Source organism: Gymnodraco acuticeps, unplaced genomic scaffold (genome assembly GCF_902827175.1).
Source record: "Gymnodraco acuticeps unplaced genomic scaffold, fGymAcu1.1, whole genome shotgun sequence".
In the NCBI taxonomy this organism is placed as follows: domain Eukaryota; kingdom Metazoa; phylum Chordata; class Actinopteri; order Perciformes; family Bathydraconidae; genus Gymnodraco; species Gymnodraco acuticeps.
The window spans coordinates 320,160-341,285 of record NW_022991031.1 but is presented as its reverse complement, the minus strand read 5'-3'; the positions used below and the strand labels follow the sequence as shown (position 1 = coordinate 341,285).

Genomic DNA, 21,126 nt, shown 5'->3' with positions numbered 1-21,126 from the left:
ACAGCTTTTAGATGCGCAGCTCCTCTGTCTTGGAATAGTCTGCAAATTAAATGGAAACTGAACAATCTGGTGCCACTAAATGTTTTTAAAGCTCGGTTGGATGCTAGTCAATCGGAAGCTATTGGTACCTGTTTATGTGGATAATTATGTAAATGATGCTGTATGATGTCCTTTTGTTGTTCTATTCTCGAACTACTTGAGCAGGTCTCCCTTGAAAAAGAGATCAATGATCTCAATGGGATTTATCTGTATAAATAAAGGTTTGAAATGAAATGACATATTCAAGGGAACAAAATGTAAAGGGAAATAACGAGGGGGAACTTAAACTGAAGGAAAACTGTAGCCTATGTATTTTGAACATAATAGATTATGATCAGTACTCAAAATAAATTATAGCTTTACCAATAATAAGTAAATATGATTGATTACATTCCGCTGTTTAATAACTATTACCAAAAGTGTGTCAAATCTGTCTTTTTTCAACCACTAGATGGCAGCAAATGTATTGACTGTGATATTCAGTAGCCTACATATTTAGAAGAAAGATTAAGATGAACGCTCGCGGTTTACCCAGAATATATGTTATTATTGTTGGTACAAATGCATAACATGCATGTCAATATATAATACCAGATTGGATGATGATGCTTTACGATTTAGAGACAAGGTACATTTATTAGAATGGCCCCAATATGTACATTTTAGATATGAATAGACATCAGGACAAAATATGACCATAAAAACAAGGCAATAATGTATTTTAAGTACAAATGTAATTAGAAGAATAAAATGTCATACAAAAAACTTAAATTAATTTGATTAAAAATTGACGAAATAGTAAAAGTAGTGGCAACAAAATGGCTTTATTAGAGGGAAATCAGTATTGGGGCATAATATCATATACAAATAAAATGTAAGCTGCTTTTGCAAATTGAGTAGGCCTACATTCATCTTGAAGATGTTATTTACAGAGCAGTGGTAAATGTGCATCAGCTGTCTAGATGATTTCAAGATTTCAAGGGGGTGGAGAGCTCCAGTCACCATCATCGCGTCTCTGGGTGGAGGCTCCGTCCTCCCGATAGTCCGGCCTGCTGGGGACCGAGAGGCTCCCCCCCGGTGTGAGGCTGAGGGATAGCCTATATAAAGCCCCGTGTGTCAGCAGCCTTATCACTCTCTGTGACCCGCAGACTGACGCAGATTAATCGGTGTGTGTGTGTGTGTTATCAGGAGCAGCAGCCATGTCTCACGGATGGGGATACGGAGCGAATAACGGTGAGCTCAGTATGGTGGGATGTTCAGGAGTAACAGGTGGACACTGTCCTACACTCTGTGTGCAGTGTGCAGTCAGTGCAGACCACTCTTCATTAATAATTACATAACTTAAATTATTACAAAGTGGTGTACAAAGTGTTCAGATCATTTAGGTAAAAGTAAAAATACTAGACCTCCTGGAAAAAAGACTCCATACAAGTAAAAGTAGCCTACTGCATTGAGAATACTGCTTAAGTAAAAGTATTAAGGTATGAATAGGGAAATGTAGTTAACGTTTTAGGATGAAAAGTGCTCAAATTTATTCAGATACAATTCTCAACTATTAAAATATTTCCAAAATAAAAGCAGCAAATCTTCACTTTTGAGAAACTGAAACGTTGTGAAATGTTTCTTAACTAAAAACTATTTGCAATATGACTGCTGATACATTTTTCGTCAACCCACTCATTGGTAATGTTTTGAATCAATATTGAAGCATAATTTCCTAAGATTCTAAGTGTTGTGTGTAAAACTCTGAACTTCTAAAGTACATAGTAACTAAAAACGTAAGAAAAAGAAACTAACTAAGTAAAAAGCGTTTCCCTTTGAAGTGTAGTGAAGTAGAAACATGAAGTTGCACAAAAACAAAATACTCAAGTAAAGTACCTCAAATGTGTATAGTACAGTACTTGAGTAAATATACTTATTTACTCTCCACCACTTTTATTACATAAGCCTACTTCAGTAATCAGGACAGGGTTGTGTGTTAACTTTAATATTGTATGTACTTACTGGGAAAAAAAGCAAACATTTTATATTTTATGATTTTTGTTATTTGATTATATATTCATAACTTTTCAGAATCTGCTGGGCAGTTATTAATGTAGGTTTTGCAAAACAAACTTTTGCAAAACTTTTAAAAAGTGGACTTTCCACCTCACAGAATTACCAGCACATTCATTCTTTAACATTAACTTAATTGTTTGTTTATTTGAATGATAACAAAACATATTTAAATGGGGAACTTTTACTTTTATGAAATTATGTAATGTTTTATTCAGATATTGTTTTATTCACCTTATAAGCATCAGATGAAGGACAATATACTTGCTACTATATATACGATGATAACAGTAAGGTGCATTTATTGTATAACTTAGTGACACAGCAGTGTTTAAATGCTGCTTAAATTGCAATTTAGTAGTAAGAAACAGTTAGTAATTAGCCTTCTGCAAGTAAATACCCCTGATGATTTTACGTTATGAGTAATTTTGCACTGCTGTTATTTTATTGAAATGTTCCTAATATCACACAGCAGCTGAGTTCACTTGAAAATAATATTGAATATGTAACTTATTATTTTCAATTAATATCTGAATATGTATGTCTGCACTAAAAAACAAAGACAAGACGCCAACAGAAGAAGTATTTTCTTTGCCACGTATGTACTCACTTTAAAGAAGCTGGAGCAAAAGTTCTCCACACATTAACATGAGGTATTAAATGTTTAAATATATATTTGTAGGGCCTGAAAAATGGGGTGAAGATTTCCCTGTGGCTAACGGGCCCAGACAGTCTCCCATCAACATCGTCCCTAAGGAGGCCCAGTACGACTCCACTCTGAAGTCTCTGAAACTCAAGTACGACCCCTCCAACGCCAATGGCATTCTCAACAACGGACACTCCTTCCAGGTGGACTACGAGGACGACGCCAACAGTTCCAGTAAGTTCCACCGCTCAGCTTTCAGTGTTAGGACACTAAGCCACAGAAATATAGTTATGTATATGCATTTTAAATGTAAAACATCTATAATCTTAATTGTCCTTGTTTTTCGTGTGTTGTAAAGCTGCTGGCAAAACTAGATTTCTGCTGCAAAATAAATCATATATTAAAATATGATATTGTATTGTATAGTATAGTATTATATAGTAGCTATAGACTGCGGCGGTGGTAATATATATTTGTTTTCCGACCCAAAAGTTAGCATCACAAGGACTCCCTCAACAAAAAGCAATGAGATATTTCCAAATACTTTGTAATATTGCAGAATAATTATTCAGCATTATAATCCCTGCGTATTAACACCACCTTATGATTATTGAAGCTAATGTTAGGCTATAAAGGAACTTCACGGTCACATGCAGGCCCACCCATTCCTACACGCAAATCAAGCAGACTGCGTGGGGCCTCACTTCGCGGAGGGGGCCTCACTTCGCGGAGGGGGCCTCACTTCGCGGAGGGGGCCTCACTTCGCGGAGGGGGCCTCACTTCGCGGAGGGACCCAGGTATGTTGGTTCTAAAAACATTCTAAAAATATTTTGTGATGACCTTCTTCAAATGTTTTTGATAACATTGTTCGATCATTATGCCCTACTGTTCTTAAAACGTTTTCAACTGCAAGTTAGATTTGTTTATGTTGTCAGAATGTTATTATTTTAGAGAACGATAACGTGCTTTATCGTTCCGATTTATCAGAAATCTTTCTTTTTTTTTAAATGCGACCAGCAGCTAGTACAAGTCACTGTCGGTGTCACATGTATTGGAGGGGACCCAGAATCAGCCTCGGAATCAGCTGGTGAAAGTAACATTTGTTTATTAGAAAAGGGGAGCTGGGAGTGGAGGTTGGTTATGGCGGCAGTGGGAAACAGTTGTTGTTGTTGTTGGTGGATAGGCCTGGCTGGTCTTGGGAGTGTGGAAGGCATTGGATTCCTCCTGGGAGAGACATAAAAATGAGTGTGAGGCAAAAGCAGGCAAATTTGTCAAAGAATATGCTGGTAAAAAGCTAGAGCGGCACACAACAAACCGTTCACGGCAACAATCCGGCAGGGAATGAGTGCAGGCTGCAGGCTTTCATAGTGTGGCTGATGAGCAGGTTGCAGGCGTGGTTGATTGGAGATTGCTCCCTGCCGTGTAGAGCAGACCAGCAGGCAGGGGGGGGGGGGGGGGGGGCAGTGACAGTCGGTCCGTTCTTCTATATATCTGTCGGTCTCAATTTATCCAATATGCATAAACAGCGGACACTGTTTACTGTAGACACAGCCCTCACAAACCACACACGGCCAGATAGCTTATCCAACAGTTAGAACTTACATACGAGAAACAAGTCAGAAAAAAAAGTGTGATTATTTTCTGATATTTTACACATATGATATTATGAATACTGTGGGTCTACATACCTTAGTGTGATTATAAGTGCATGTGAGTGAATATTGGCATGCAAGTTCGTTTTTATACGTCCTATTCATTGTCTCAATGCGCTCATACATCTTAAGAAAGTTATCACCAAAAATGTTAAGAATGTTTTTAGAGAACATTATCCTACCTTTCAGAAGAACATTCTGGGAACCAAAATAAAACGTCCCGCTGAAAACGTTTTAAGAACAGTAGGGCATAATGTTCTAACAGTGTTATCAAAAATATCTTAAGAAGGTTATCAAAAACAGCTTAAGAAGGTTATCACCAAGCATTTCCAGAATGTTTTTAGAGAACGTTATCCTACCTTTCAGAAGAGCATTCTGGGAACCAAAATAAAACGCCCCGCTGAAAACATTCCTAGAACAACGAATTCTCAGAATTGTTTGTGAACCAAAAATGTCTAGCTGGGAACTCACACATGCCACCGCAAACATGCAATATCTGCTTACAGCTTATCATGAATTACGTGCTTGTTGGTTTTTTTTTTTTTTTAAAAGGAAAATGTGGTGACATCAACATTTTTAAAACATCCTTTTCAAACAAATGCAACAAGTTTTTTTTTAAAAAGCGCTCTAGAAATAAATCTGACGTGGACCATGAACGTGTTAATATTTGCCATCACAGGAACGTTTTATAAACAAAGAATAACATCCTGAAAACATTTTCAGAATGTTGCATTGAAAATGTTCTTCGTTTGTTATCATGTAACATTGAGGGAACGTTTTATAAAGAACATCTTTAATGTGTTACCCAACAACGTCCAAAACACATCCTTAGAATGTTGCAAGGAAAACGTTCCACCTTTGTTAACATATCACATTAAAGGAACGTTTTATAAATAAACTTTCTGTCATCTCAGGCCTCAATAACATCCTGAAAACATCCTCTAAATGTTGCAGTTAAAACGTTATGTCTTAGTTAACCTTAAACCTTATAGGAACATTATTGGAAAAAATAAACATCCTAAAAAGTTTCTTTAAAACATTATTAGAACCTGTAGCTAACGTTAGCCAAAGTTGTGAGAACGTTCCCCGCTAGCTCGGGAGCCTCATATTGCGGAGGGGGCCTCTACTGAAGCGCAAATTCGCCGCAATTAAGCGCGCTCGCAGTTCACGCATGCTCCACTAGCAGCAAACACCCATCCCCCGTCGACGTTCGCGACACAGAGGGCCTTGTCACATAACTTTGCATGGGGCCACAAGTTGGCTAATGTTTCGCAGGAAGATATTTAAAAGCCTCATTTAGTCACTTCTTAGAGACCGCCGTTTGTATGAAACACAGAAGCTTAAGACATTCACAAGTGGGTATTTGCTGAGTGATTTTATGTCATTAAACTAATAGTTGCCACAGGCAATAAGACTGTTAAACACCTGAACTGTTGAAACAACATCCACAATATTCATCTGGCTGCTACTTAACAATTATTTATCTATTTACCTAATATATCATATTTCAATGACTTGCATAGACTCTTATTGCATTATTTCACGTTTTTTTCTTCTTGTATTTACTATTTACTTGCACTATATTTTTCTGTTTATCTGTGTTTTGTGTTGCTGTTGGAGAAGCCTGTGACACAAGATTTTCATCGACAAAACTACACTGTAGCTATGTTCGTTTGACAAATAAAGAACCTTGAACCTTGAGTTTAAATCTCTTCATCTTGCATTAACCACAGTCCTAATTTTAAGCTTAAATACAAATATTTGAGACAAGAAACTGCAAGAGATAAAATGCTGACTCATTCCGGGTAAGGACTCATTCATGCACTCTTTTCAGTGTTATTTACGGTATACACTCGTTATATTATGTATTAATTTCCATAAAGGTTAAGTACTAGTAAGCTTTATCTGGCTGTCCCATTCAGGCCCCCACCCCGCTGTATGTACTAAGTAGATAAGAGCGTGTGATAATATTACATTTGTCAGTAACGGAGTAATGTAACGCGATACTGTTATAAATTCAGTAATCACAAAGTTACTAACTTTGCGCGAAACGCCACACGACAGTAAATAATAAACATTTATTACTAGTTTAGCTAGTTCCAGGGGTAGATAAGATTGGTAAATGTGATAGGTCTAACTTTTAACATGTTAAATATTTCAAGTCACTAGAGGGATTTCCGCCGCAGGTTTATATTTTCGTAACATTTGCGCGACTTGTCCACATGCAGCTGTCACAGGGGTTGAGCTGCAGACTGAGACATCAACAGCTAAAACTTTCGAGGGGTGGAGGTATGCCCATTATTTTTTATTTGTCAGAAGAAAGGACAGGAATGTGACGGTAACTGCTGCAAACACAACTACATCAAACCTCTCCAAGCACCTGCAGAGGCAACATGCTAACACGAAGCTAGTAGCTAAAGACCCCCGAACCCAGAGTGATGATGTTGAGTGTGTGCCGACTCCGAACAAGCAGCAAAAACTAGAATTGTCACCGTTATTAACTTGTGTTATGTCTTCCTTATTACAATAGTAATTGTTATATGTGTGCACATGTAGGCCTACGTTTTAAGTTTTGGCTATAGGCTGTTGCTGAGTAACGCAAAAGTAATGTAAAGTAACGAGTAAAGTAAGGAGTAAAGTAAGGAGTTACTTTATGTAGAGAGTAACAAAGTAAAGTCATATATTACTTTTTTTGAGTAACGACCCCATCTCTGGTCATCACTGTGTAAGTATCTTAGGACATCTGCCTAAAAAGTGTAATCTTTATGATGATGACGTTATCAGTGTGTACATTATAAAGACTAAATGATCTGGAAATTATCTAATTGTAATTAATGATAATTCAGTTGCGATAAAAATCAGATGATGATTTCTCCATAATTGTTTCCATCAAAGGTCTGTAGAATGTGTAGAACTACAGTATTTAATTCAGACTGACATTTTGCATCTGTAATGACTTTTGTGCTCACCAGTCCTGACTGGAGGTCCTATTTCTGGAACGTACCGTTTGAAGCAGTTTCATTTCCACTGGGGAGCGAGTAATGACAGAGGCTCCGAACACACCGTCAACGGCATCAAGTTCCCCTGTGAGGTACTGAAGGAGCTGCTGCTTTACTAACCCTGCAGGAACAGGGCCTGAACAGCCTGTGGTCTGTGATGGTGGAACTGTCCTGTCTTTGGCAAGAGGAATCAGTAAACATTTAAGAGTAACACTGTTCTTAATGGTTCTTTTTGAGAACACACAATGGGCATTACTTCTGTAATTGTTTAAGAAATAACTGGGGGTGACTGGAGTTTACATTACTCAATACAAAAACACATTGGGTATTAAATGTATGGATTCCAGTGTCTTTAGTTCCAATATATTCAAATTAGGTTATTTTTAGAATCTATAGTGCCACAGTGACGCATCCTAAAACCCGGAAGTAAGCTGCGCATGGGTTCCTTCGACAAAAAAGCAATACGATCGATCATAAATCTATCGATTAGAAATCTATCGATCATAAATCTATCGATTAGATTTATGATTCAAAAATTACAAAAGTAGGGTAGACATGTGGATATTATCCGGCTGAACAAAACGTGATCCGTCTCTTAAATGTGTGTCAACCACAGACCTTATTTCCAGCTATTTTCCAAAATCCTATGGAGAAATTGCATTGGTTTTTTATCGAAGGAACCGGAAGAAGCTTACTTCCATGTTTTAGGATGCGTCACTGTGGCACTCTATTAAGAAATAAATGAACTAGATGGATCGTTTCCATAAGTGAACAGTAATTCATATATCTGACCTGGGACGCCGTCTGCTTCAAAACGTAATGGGTTCTTTCTTGGCCCATGCCATACTATTCCACCAAGTGTCATAAAAATCAGACTGGTGGTTTATCTCTAATGATAAAGAAAATGGTATATTTATATTTGTCAGATACATCTGACATTATCACAGATGTGCTTCAAATTCTGGCTGAAACATTTTGCATTGGTCGTCTTTTTAGAGATCTGTCTTATTATTTGTAAAATATCCACGTTATTGCACATGTTACAGTATATTTTGGACAAGATGACACTTTCTGTAGCCTGGGTCTTAAAATGTGCCTCTTTCCCTGTTAGCTTCACCTGGTGCACTGGAACACTAAGTACCCCAGCTTTGGAGAGGCAGCCAGCCAGCCTGATGGCCTTGCAGTGGTGGGGGTCTTCCTCAAGGTGAGTCATCAGTGACTCATCCCTGACAAGCTCTCAGTCTGACTGCACTGGAGGCAGGGAGTGGGGGGTAGCTTTAAGTATTCATGCCCTTCACAGGACGGTGTAAGTTTACTGTAAATGTAACTGTGTTTGTCTCTGTCGTTCAGATCGGTGCCGCCAACCCCCGGCTTCAGAAGGTTCTGGATGCCTTTGACAGCATTATGACCAAGGTAAAAATCAGTGGTGGGGGGTAAAAACGCTGGAGAAGCTTAGCCTTCCATAAATGATTGGTGGATTTACTACTGTGCTTACCAATGTTTCCTAAAAGTCATACATGCTACTGCTACGATACATTCTGATAAGCCACTCGAAATATGAGGTTATATAAGGTTTTTATCGTCAACAAATACATTTAACTGTGCAATACATACTTCTACTTTCACTCCGGTTACCTGGCTGCTATAGCATATTACTTAACATGGAGGCGTGTGGCGCAGTGGTTTAGTGGGTTGGTGTTGGGATCAGGGGAGCACAGGTTCAATCCCCACTGCAGTCAGCATGTCGTTGTGTCCCTGAGACACTTCACCCCCAAAGTGCTCCTGTGGGGGTTGCCCACAGTATTGAGTATGTAAGTCGCTTTGGATAAAAGCGTCTAACAAGTGACATGTTATGTTATGAAATGTAAAACACTTTAAAAAATACTGCTATTGGTTTTTAATGTTGTCTGCCTGGATGTGTACGTTGTAATTTGTAAATTGTGTAATTTCTATTATTATCTTTAATATTGTATGCATGTCTCTGAGTCAATATTTTACTCTTTCTGGCTCTTTACTTTCTCTGTAACAATGTACATTTCCCCTCTGTTGTACGAATAATGGTATTCTGATACTGATTAATAATCCGATAACTATTAAGAACTTCACTATCAGAGCACTAACTATGATTGACTGTCAGAACAAGCAGAGTGAGGCTCGTACAAACTGCTACAAACTCAACGTACACTTCCGGCAAGAAGATGTATTACATGATGTATATCACAGATTGTATACATACATCTTTTTGCACAGTAACGGATGCTGTCTCTGCATTAGCATTGTTTTAGCTCACAGCAACAGTATTTCATAAATCTTCTTTTTCCAATAAACATAGTGTATGAATTTCATTTTTCATTTTCATTTGTAATGTCATGTTTCAATTTCAATGTATTTGCATTGTTTTTGTGAAGCGCTAAATCATTTGGTAGCACATTAGCCCGGCATCGTTGAGTCTCGTATTTATCTACCCTTGTAAGCTACCATATTATTATTATTAGCATCAAAATGAATGTGTACACCTGGTATAAACATTCTAGCTAGTTATTGTGTTTCAGTAGGTCTATGATATGCTGTAAAACATAATCATGTCTTCTGTGGTGTTCATGTATGAAAGTTGGTCAAATATTAGCTTTCCGTATCCTGAGCCTCACAGGCCGCCTACGTTAAAAACACACAAATCCATGCAAATACCAAAACATATTTCCTGAAGACAAATGAGCTTATTCTGTCAATGAAACACATTTTAAATTATTGGAAGACCTACAATTGTAATGGTTAACAATGAGTGACAACTGCTTCCCTTCCTTTCCTAACCCCCTCTTCCCTGTTCCTCCGCCGTCACACCTGCAGGGGAAGCAGACCGTCTTTGCTAACTTCGACCCAAAGACCCTCCTGCCTGGTTCTCTGGACTTCTGGACCTATGACGGCTCTCTGACCACGCCCCCTCTGTTGGAGAGCGTCAGCTGGATCGTCCTCAAGGAGCCAATCAGTGTCAGCCCGGTACAGGTGCGTACTCACTCTCTACTTACATTAGATTTTAAATGAGTACTTCCTGTTTAATACACATTTCAGAGTTGATAACCTTGATTATGACTTACTGTGAATGTCTGTCCTGTGTGTCCTGTGTAAAAGCCACATAAACAGTGAAACACAATGATTCTGCTCTGATCTGCCAACAAGTGGATACTTTTACCCTACTGTATATACCTTGATATAACAACTGTATACAAAAAACTGAGAATGTAACATCCAGATATTTGGACATGAACAGTGCTGTTTTTAACGTTGTTGGAAAAAAATGCCTACATAGGGTTACAAAACTGCTGCTATACAATCTCTGTTCTTGAATTGCAGAATAATTATAGCTTGTTGTTTTAGTATTCAAATACATGTAATATTGAACTTGAAGTTTGAGAGCCAAACAACTAAAGTGAAGCCACATCTGGATTGCAGACTAAATATAATTTAAATATAGCTAGGAAGGTCATAGGGTGTTTCAGTGCACATATGCACATGTGTGTAAGTATGTGCACAAAATAGCTTTGTGGCAGTTCTTAAATACAGACATTTGTCTTGAAAGTCCACATACTAGATGCGGGTTGGACATGCTGCTTTTATATTATGTAGTCTGGTGAGGATCCTGCTGAACTATCCAGTAGAAGTTTAAAGTGTTTCACTAAAAATTAGAAAATGCAAGGCGTGAGGTGTTAAGCTTCAGGAAGTCTGAAAAAAACAAACGAATATCCAATAAATAACTGCCGAATCAACATAGCTGGCTATTTCATCATAACTATATTTTATCTTAAAATACCCTCTAGATCAGGGGTTTCCAAGGGGGGTCGCGAGACCCCGAGTGGGGGTCGCGATGATTAGAAAATAAAAAATAAATGTTTTTATTATTAATAATAACGTGTGCTGTGCATAGACATTTTTCAGGGGCAGACTAGCCATCTGTATAATTTCCCCGCAGCGAGGCTCCCCCTTTGACAATCCACTAGCGCAGTGTTTCTCAAACTTTTTCATACCAAGGACACTTAACCAATAAAAACACACTCACGAACCACCTGACTGCACACATATACAAAAACAATAGGCCTGCTTACCACTCCAACAGTAGGCTATATAACAAATTACAGCCTAATAATGACAGCTTAACCTTCTCTACATCGCCTCGTTCACACATTAAATCAACAATACAAATTCAACTACAGATTATATAAGCATTTAGTTCAAATGCGATTTAAAATGCTCTCAGGTTGTACACCTCTTATGAAATGTAGACTACATTTATTACGGAGTTTATGTCCAACAGACTCACAGATCGTTGGCTACTGAGAGATATGCAAAACACACCGCATAGTACGACACAAACCTCCGCTGTGGATTTTCAAAAGCAAATACAGTAAAACTATGGTCGCAGGCCCAAGTTTAACTCTCTGAGGCCTGCATGGTCTGCAGCCCCAACAACAGCCTCTGATCATCAACAGGCTTCATGCAATGCTTCATCGGTTGCATGCATTAGATAATCATCTCTATCTCACTCCTAACATCTAAATCTACTTTCAGCATGGATACATGTTCATAAAATACATCCATTGTTTGTTCTATATGCTTCTTGGAATCCTAAAAAACACATCGTCTTCTAGAACAGATTACAAATCGCCTGAAAATGGTACAAACAAGTGGCAACATGTTTGACGAAGGTGTTGCGCTGGGCTATATCATGCAATCGAAAGTGAAACTTAAGCTCGCTCCATTGCGGAGATATTCCCGCAATATATATTGATATCCCCCCCCCGTTGACTCTGGCTCTGGTTATTTTTGAAAAGTTTGGGAACCCCTGCTCTAGATCCTCTTTAATGATGTGTTCGTGCAAGCTTTAAGGAGGCTGGATGTTGGTTTAAACATTGCCAACGTCAAGAGGGTCAGAAGTCATATCATGCTTTAGAGCAGGGTGTGTCTGAGCCCTGAAGACCTTGTGTTTCACTCAGATTACACTGACAGCCTGTATCTGCAGACTGCACTCTCTACATATTGAACACTGCCAACCTGTACCTTCATGTGACATACCGTAGGCTTTTCCTAAATGTTTAACACTGTTTGACTACCCTAACAGATATACATCAGCTTTAAGAAGTGAGTAATGTTTTTAATGTAGGAATAAATATGTTGATACACAAGTACTGTACAGTTTAACGCTTACTTTGTTATGGTGAAGAAGTGCAGCATTGCAGATTGAGCCTGCTGAGGCAGAGAAATCCTCCTAAAGCTCACCAGCTAGCTAAAGGCTAAATGGCTCCCAAAGGAAATGTTGTTTACTGCAGGCCTGCTGCTTCAGTTTTTTCCACACACCCACACACACACAACACACACACACACACACACACACCAACACACACACAAACACACACACACACACACACACACACACACACACACACACACACACACACACACACCACACACACACACACACACACACACACACACACACACACACACACACACACACACACACACACACACACACACACACACGCACACATAGAGTAGCTAATCATTTTACAGTTTTGAAAAAAAATTCAGGTGTAATAACTTTGTCGGGAGAGTCGGAATGACTCTCCCAACAATGAATTAAGGGGGGTGGGGGGTACAATTCACATGTGTCTTCACTTGGTTAGTGTTTAGATTTACTTTGTTTTGTAGTGAAATAAGCCTGTTTTAATTGTTGGACAATTACCTTATACTTCATAATGCTACAACTGTACATGTTTGTGTATGGGACTACTTTCAGGGTCAGCAGGGTGGTGTTTTGCACCACCATGTGCACATGGGAGATAACAGCAGAGCAGCATTAAGGGGTTTGGGGGTGGCTCTATACACCACTTAGATAAAAGATATACAGGAAGAAGTGAAGCAGCTGATTGCATTAGATACTGCATTGCTTGTAGTTTAACACGATCCAGGTAATGTGTCCTTCCGCCCTAGGGCATGTGCAGTAATAGCACCTAATGCTCACCTGTTTTCTCCAACGTACATCAAAGTGCACCTTGATTTGGCCAACTGAGGATTCAAGAGCTAATGAGAACGTTTCATCACTCATGTTCCTAGGAAACACATGCTCTGTGTCTGTTTGTTTTTTTAACTGCAGACATCATGACTAGGTTTTAGATAGAGGCGAAACGAAAGAGAGACATGGAAGATAACTACACAACAATAAGACGCACACGCAGGACTGAGGCGTTCATCCTCAGATAAGGTTAAATAGAGTACGGTCTGCTGTAAGAATGCATACAGTATGTGCGGGAAGTTTGCCCACCAAATCAGAAATAGTTGAATTAGAAGGAATACTTTCTGTCGTGACTCTCTTGGCTAACTAACCGTGTGGACATTTTCTTATGGCTCTTCCCCTAAATAACCTTAAATATGTTAATATTCCAATGAACCAAAACAGAGGTTCCAAAGGCTTAGTTGGTGAAGACAGAGATTCAAACCCCAGTAGAAGCCCTCTCCTGGACCTGTTACTGCAGGTGACAGGTGACGTGGATATTGACCTGTTTTTCCTGGCTCTTTCTGGAGGTGTTGGCCTGTCTGAAACCAAAGAGTTTTTTTGAATCTGTGCAAGTCATGGATTCTTCATAACAAACACCATTTCAAGCATTGGGTACTTATCCAGTATTAGAAAACCTTATGGAGCATGGAGTCATGTGATCATTGGTGTGGTCACTTTGTTAAAGGTCCCATGTCATGGCCATTTCTACTGATCATAATTCCATTGTTGAGGTCTACTAGAATAGATGTACATTGTTCAATGTTCCAAACTCTCATTGGTTTCTCAAACAGCATCTCTGTATAGTAGCCTATGTGTATTCACTCTGTCCTAAACGGCTTGTTGGAACTCCTGCCCCCCCCCCTCCCCCTCCCCCTCCCTGTGAGCCCACTGTGCTCTGATTGGTCAGCTCGCCCACTCTGTTCTGATGAGTCCACCACCGGCACAGCAGAACATCAGTGATTATGTTTTACAATGGCGTTTGTTAGCAACCAGAAAATGACACCAGTAATGACAAACAGATGAGAATGCTGCGTGAGGTCTGGGTGCCGTGTTGGCGGGACGTTGCGCGGCTCGCTGCTGCTGGAGCGGACAGTGTGAGCTGGTTTCCTGGTTGCTGCGTGGGGTCTGCGGGACAGCGAGACAGCGAGACATCGCGAAACTCAGCCTGAGCACACACATACAGCCTGGCTGTGAGTTTGCCAAACGTTAGATTTTTACTTCAGCCGACTGCAGTTATGCTTCAAAAATCATAAACTAGTGTGGATATGTGGAGATTATCCTGCTGAACAGAATATTTATGTTTCATGGACATGTGTCTGCCATAAAGCCTATTTTCCACTTTACCTCACCACTTTATTGTAGTGGAGCAGTAAAGATCTCAGATGCTCTATTTCCGCTCACAATTAATAATTTTTTGGCTCTTGTCTGGCTGTCCCAGATCGGATGACATTTTCATATTGTTGATTTTTGTTGTTGGGCGTTTCTTTTGTATGTCTCAAAGAAACATTAAAAATAGTAAACAGTGTATACAATCTATATTACACCAACATAGTGTGGTGGGTACGTGTCCAGGACACAGGTTAATTGATTTAAACACAGTGTCTCTCCTTCTTCATCAGATGGCCAGGTTCCGCGGCCTCTTCTTCACCGGAGAAGGAGAGGCTCCATGCTGCATGGTGGACAACTACCGCCCCCCCCCAGCCTCTGAAGGGCCGTCAGGTCCGCGCCTCCTTCAAATAAACAGCGCTTCATCTTCATTGCTTCCTCCTTCCCTCCTTACACAAACCTTCATTCTCCTATTATATCCACATGCAGCCAGCTTAAGCCTTAAGGAAATGAACTTGAAATAAATCTGCTTAAAGTTTCAATAATATAGACTTACTGTACTGGATATATCTTGAACAAAATAACAGATTTTTGAGCTTTGACACTATAAAGACACAAGACATATTTACGCATATCATATCAAAAGTCCAGATGATATTTAAGATATTTTAATTTACATTGAGCCACGGATATGGATGTGTGAAGTTTAAATTGGGTCATACGTTGTGCCCTCATGGAATAAAAATACATATTAATAATAATAATAATACATGAGACTTGTATAGCGCTTTTCAGGAAACTCAAAGACGCTTATATTGTCCCCTTGGTCAGACACTGCCTTAATACAGACAAAGGTGGCCTAATATTTTAAGTCTTTATAGGCTAACAGAGGGACCCGAGATCTCCTGAAATTGTCACAAAGAGAGACAGGATTTCTGGCTCCTAATCTCATAATTAATTATAATTTAAAATATTAGTGTCTATTGATGTGTGCCAATATAATATGCTTTTTCTTTCACAAAATATACTCAAAATAGAAGCCAATATACTCTAAAACTTCATTAATACAATAAAAAATAAAAAAAAGTATATTATTTTTTGTTAGCAGCATTGCACTGAAGGAAAAAGATATACAGAAGATTTTTCGGTATACTATTACTATATGTAAACCCACACCTAGCCTATCTACGGTGAATGTAGCATAAAGGACATGCTGTGATGTTTGTCAGGTATAACAACAAAGATGTCTCCATGCTTTTTAATACAAAAACTGCTTTGAAAATGAAAGCATTTATAAATGTTCTGATGTAGATTGTGAAATTTAAAGTTTGTATTGATGCCTCAGTTTGAAAAGAAGTGATCCTGAGTTTGGGTGTAACCATACAGTCTATGGGTGTAACATCCTGCAGTCTGGCCACCTCTGATAAACCAGCCCTTCTACACATGTAGGTTTTTATTTACACTGAAAAAACTGAAATGTATGTCAACACATTTCACATAACTATATTAGGATGGTTGAAAGCAATACTATTAAGTTGAATCTAATAATGTATATTTAAAGGTCCCATGTCATGGCCATTTCTACTGATCATAATTCCATTGTTGAGGTCTACTAGAATAGATTTATACTGAGCAATTTTCCAAACTCACATTGGTTTCTCAAACAGCATCTCTGTATAGTATGTGTATTCACCGGTTTTCACTCTCTGTCCTAAACGGCTTGTTGGAGCTATGCTAATAAGAGTGGCTTGATATTGAGTAAAAAAAAGGTTTATAAAGCTGTGAGAATGGGTCTGGAGAGCATTTCTCTGCGATCCCAACGTAGTCCGAAAAACGTTTACCCATTTAAACAGTCGTGGTAGATACCTTGTTTGTTTTAAACATCATAAATACACAAACAACAATTAATACTTACAGGTTGTGTACCCGAATCTCCCGCTGGTCCAAACAAAGCAGGAGCAGTGTGTGTGTGTGTGTGTGTGTGTGTGTGTGTGTGTGTGTGTGTGTGTGTGTGTGTGTGTGTGTGGTGTGTGTGTGTGTGTGTGTGTGTATGTGTGTGTGTGTGTGTGTGTGTGTGTGTGTTGCATGTAGCAGCCGCATGTGTGCAAACTGCCTCGCACACAGACGGGGAGAGAGAGATCTCTCGTCTGGATTGGAAAGATCGAAAATACTAAAAATAATCATAGATGCATTTTTGTAGTCTTTTTGCATATTAGATAACGGAGTTGACGACACCAAAACTGCAATATAATGTTTGTGTAGCATAATAAATATGACACATCGTTCTTCAGTGCCCTACAGTACGTTGTATATAATATATCTGGCATGAATCGCTGAAAGGTTTGGGAAGCTTTGTTTCGTGAAAGGCTGGCAGAGGGTGCGGCCATAGCTCTGGGCGTGGCTACTGGGTATCCCTACGTAGCAATACCCAGGAAGTAAATGAGAAATCTCCAACGAGGCGTTTTGGGGAGGTATTTTCTGTGTTAGAGTTTTGCTCGCTACAGAGTGTACTTTGAGGGGACGGGTAATAACCGGAAAAGCATGACATGGGACCTTTTAATTTAATTTTTGCTTTCAACTAAACTAATACAGTTATGTGAAATCTGTTGACAGTTGTGTACTAACAGTATGATCATCTCATGATGGTAATACTATGCAAAGCTCCAGTATGTTGTTTGACAGTCAAACCTAGAATTGGCCGATGGTACTTGTACGCACTAATGAATGTAAAAGAAAATGGTATCCAATCATTTTGGTTGATGTCTCTCCATTTTGTATTAATACTATGCCAACTGAACTACCACTGTGCATTAAACATTGCTTAATGTAAGAGCTGTTGAGTTGGAACGAATTGAAAGGATTAATTCATGACTATGCATTACAGTGTCAACATAAAATGTGTCGTATAATTTTTCAGAATGTCTATCTTCATTAATCCTTTAACTTGAACTTAGAGAGATCTGCGCAATGACAATGAGTGTGGCTAGTGGAACCTTTAAAGTGAGTCACCTAAAAACCGCTGTCCCATTACAGATGAAGGAATGTGTTTCAGTCAATCTATCATAATGGAAAAGAATGTTCAATAAAAACGAATAACTTGCAGATATCTCTAGTTGTCCTTCTTTCTCACAACTCCTAGTCACTATAAGTATTGGGGAATCTTATGTGTGTTTTGATGTTTGTGCTGGAGCCGCTTTATCCAAAACAGCACTCCGGTTAGAGAGTTGACACGGAGACAGGAAGTACAGTCGTTGGACTTTATATTAGCTTGGTTCTGATCATCAACACAGAATACATCATGTTTGATGTGGAATCACATACAGGATGTCGAATGGGTTTGATGAGGATGATGATAATGAAAATGAATGAATGCATTGCAGAGTAGAGATGAATGAATGTAGAGTAGAGATGAATGAATGGTTTCTGCAAAATACACAGAAATAGAAATAAGGTTCACATTACAATACCTAAACCATCCATCCATCCATCTTCTCCCGCTTATCCGTGGTCGGGTCGCGGGGGTAGCAGTTCCAGCAGAGAGCCCCAAACTTTCTTTTCCCTGGCGACATCAACCAGCTCTGACTGGGGGATCCCAAGGCGCTCCCAGGCCAGCGAAGAGATATAATCCCTCCACCTGGTCCTAGGTCTACCCCTTGGTCTCTTCCCCAGCTGGACGTGCCTGGAAACACCTCCCTCTAGGGAGGCGCCCAGGTGGCATCCTAACTAGGTGCTACCGAACCACCTCAACTGGCTCCTTTCGACGCGAAGGAGGAGCGGCTCAACTCCGAGTCCCCTCCCATGATGACCGAACTTCTCACCTTATCCCTAAGAGAGACACCACCACCCTGCGGAGGAAAACCCATCTCGGCCGCTTGTATCCGCGATCTCGTTCTTTCTGGTTTATTAATAATAAGCAACAGCAATACTAATTGTTGCTAAAACACATTAGACACGTTGCAAACACACACATGGCTAGTAAAGGCTAAGTTAGCATCTCATCCACACACTATCACTGAATAGCTTAACTTAGCTAACTAGCTAGCATTAGCTCAATTTCTGAACAACATAGCAGCTAAAAACGGGACATCAATAGACTCATTAACACACTGACTCAGCAGGACACTATGCATACAATCTTATAAGTTAACACTAAAGATCTGCATATATGCTCACATTCTTCACGAACACATTCTCTCTGTGACGATGGTAATTATAAATGTGACCACAATAATGTCCTGTCATGAACGCACATGTGTAAACAGCTCTACTTTAGCTGTCCCTAATTGTGCCTGACTAAAACACGAACGATATAATGCAGATCAAGGAAAACAAGGGGAATATACAACAGCCGCCCCCAGAATAGCATAGCTATTATGTAAAACAGAATACATTCCCTAAGGTGCAGCAGAAGTCCCGGCGTGCACAAGGCGTGCCACGGGTCGCAGGTACGTCTTGTCCCCGACTTGAACCTCAGCCGACGGGATGCATCCATCAGCACTGGCATTCAGCTTCACGACCTTCCCCACTGGCCAGTAGAGATGTTAAGATTCACCGATTCACATCGGTGCACATCGGCATAAACGTTCAAAATGCGAGTGCACCGGTTGAAAGAGTGCACATCGGCAACAGTTTGGGTTGAACTCGTGATGCATCGATTGCGTAGCGTCCCCCCCCCCCCCCCCCCCCCCCCCCCCCCCCCCCCCCCCCCCCCCATCTATGTATATACTCGCATTTTAGACTCTGTTACTAACTGTATATCTGTAGACTTGGTATGTCTTAAATGTCCGGTTAGGATGTATTAGAACGAAATCTAAAATGAAAATTGTAAACAAGCAATCTGTATGTAAAAAAACCACCTGTATGTAAATTGTAAATAAGCCATCTGTATGTCAAATATGTCTTATATGTCTTAAATGACATGATGAATTGGAAATGGGGGACCCTGATGTAAACAAGACGAAAGTCTTTCTCTGGTCTGCATCCCCTTAACAATTGTATGTTTTGAGCTGTACTGTACTGTACCCAATATACAAGCTGTTAATAAACTTTTCAATCAATCAATCAATCTTTGCATCGGTAAAAAAACAATTCATTCATATAATATCTCCTCATCCTGTCAGCACTCAGCAGAGACGATCTTTGATATTTGCTTCGCACTACGGAGGCCGGGTGTCTCAGTTATCAACACACACGGAAGTCGAGGAGAAAGAGAAACACAGTGCACCGAAAAATACCTTCAAATCAAACGTCTGGCAACACTTTGGATTTTTCAAGAAAGACGGTCAACTTGAAAAATCGCTCGCAAATTGTAAACGATGCCGAGCCGCTTTAAAGTACACAAGTAGTACGAGGAACTCAGCGACGCACATAAAGAGGCGACATGGGGTCTGCGGCTGAAAAGAGAAACCTGAAAGTTAGACATATGAGTGAAATCACTCAGAGAGGTGTTCTGTCAGAGAGAGTGGTGTTTAGTTTACAGCAGCCTGTGACGGCCAATAATAATGTAAATGTATTCCTCACTGTAAGCAGTTATGAAAGAGCTGTTTGTGAAAGGTTATTTGTATTCTTTATTGTTCATATAGAACCCACCGCTTTCTGCTCACTGGTGAGTTAGCCTATGAATGAGTGTTAAGCACATCAGGCTGGCAGCTGTATGGGCATTGCTCTATGGTAGCTGTTATTTGCACATTGTTAATCATGAGCAATGCATCCTTAAATTGTTTAACTGTGAGGTGTTATACATTGTTATAACATTGTACTGTACTCTGGAGAGTTTTTTAAGGTAAAAAAGAAACAGCATGATGGGGTGCGCAGTACTAGTAGAGAGAACCAAATATGTAAAGCACTTTTTTGATAATTTATGATTTGCTGCATATAAGGAATAAAACAAAAATCCTCTGTCGTACCATATTGAAGTGTCATTATTTTGCATCGTGTTGAATCGTATCGTATCGCCCCGAATCGCATAATGTTGAATCAAATCGTATCGAACTGTATCACAACAGGGGTGAATCGTATCGTATCGCCTGGTGTTTCAAATGTATCGTTAATGTATCATATCGTGGCAACGTATCGAGATGCGCATTGCATCGGCCTCAGTGATGGAGATGCACATCCCTACTGGCCAGTGGGCACGTGGAAGCTAAGGATCAACTATCATCAGGACAGTACCTTGGAGAAGACCATCAGTGTGCTGCTGCCACTTCTGGCGGACTTGAAGGGATGGCAAGTAGCTTCTGATGAACTGCACCCAGAAGTGGTCAACCATCATTTGACAATGACGCCACCGCCTCTTGCTGAGGGTGTCTGTAGCGTATGATACTTGTTGAAGGGAGGCATCCCGCCGCCCCATCAGCAACA

The 21,126-nt window shown here is 39.8% G+C and overlaps 1 protein-coding gene across 1 annotated transcript; it reads left to right on the top strand.

Moving 5' to 3' along the window:
• The first annotated feature begins 1,129 nt into the window (after positions 1 to 1,129).
• LOC117559694 (carbonic anhydrase-like) lies at positions 1,130 to 15,887 on the top strand. The gene is given in 8 exon segments (XM_034236369.1): positions 1,130 to 1,272; positions 2,777 to 2,974; positions 7,365 to 7,483; positions 8,503 to 8,595; positions 8,742 to 8,804; positions 10,239 to 10,394; positions 15,060 to 15,131; positions 15,133 to 15,887. Coding segments are annotated over 8 exon segments (783 nt in total). The 5' UTR covers positions 1,130 to 1,238; the 3' UTR covers positions 15,181 to 15,887.
• Positions 15,888 to 21,126: the final 5,239 nt, after the last annotated feature.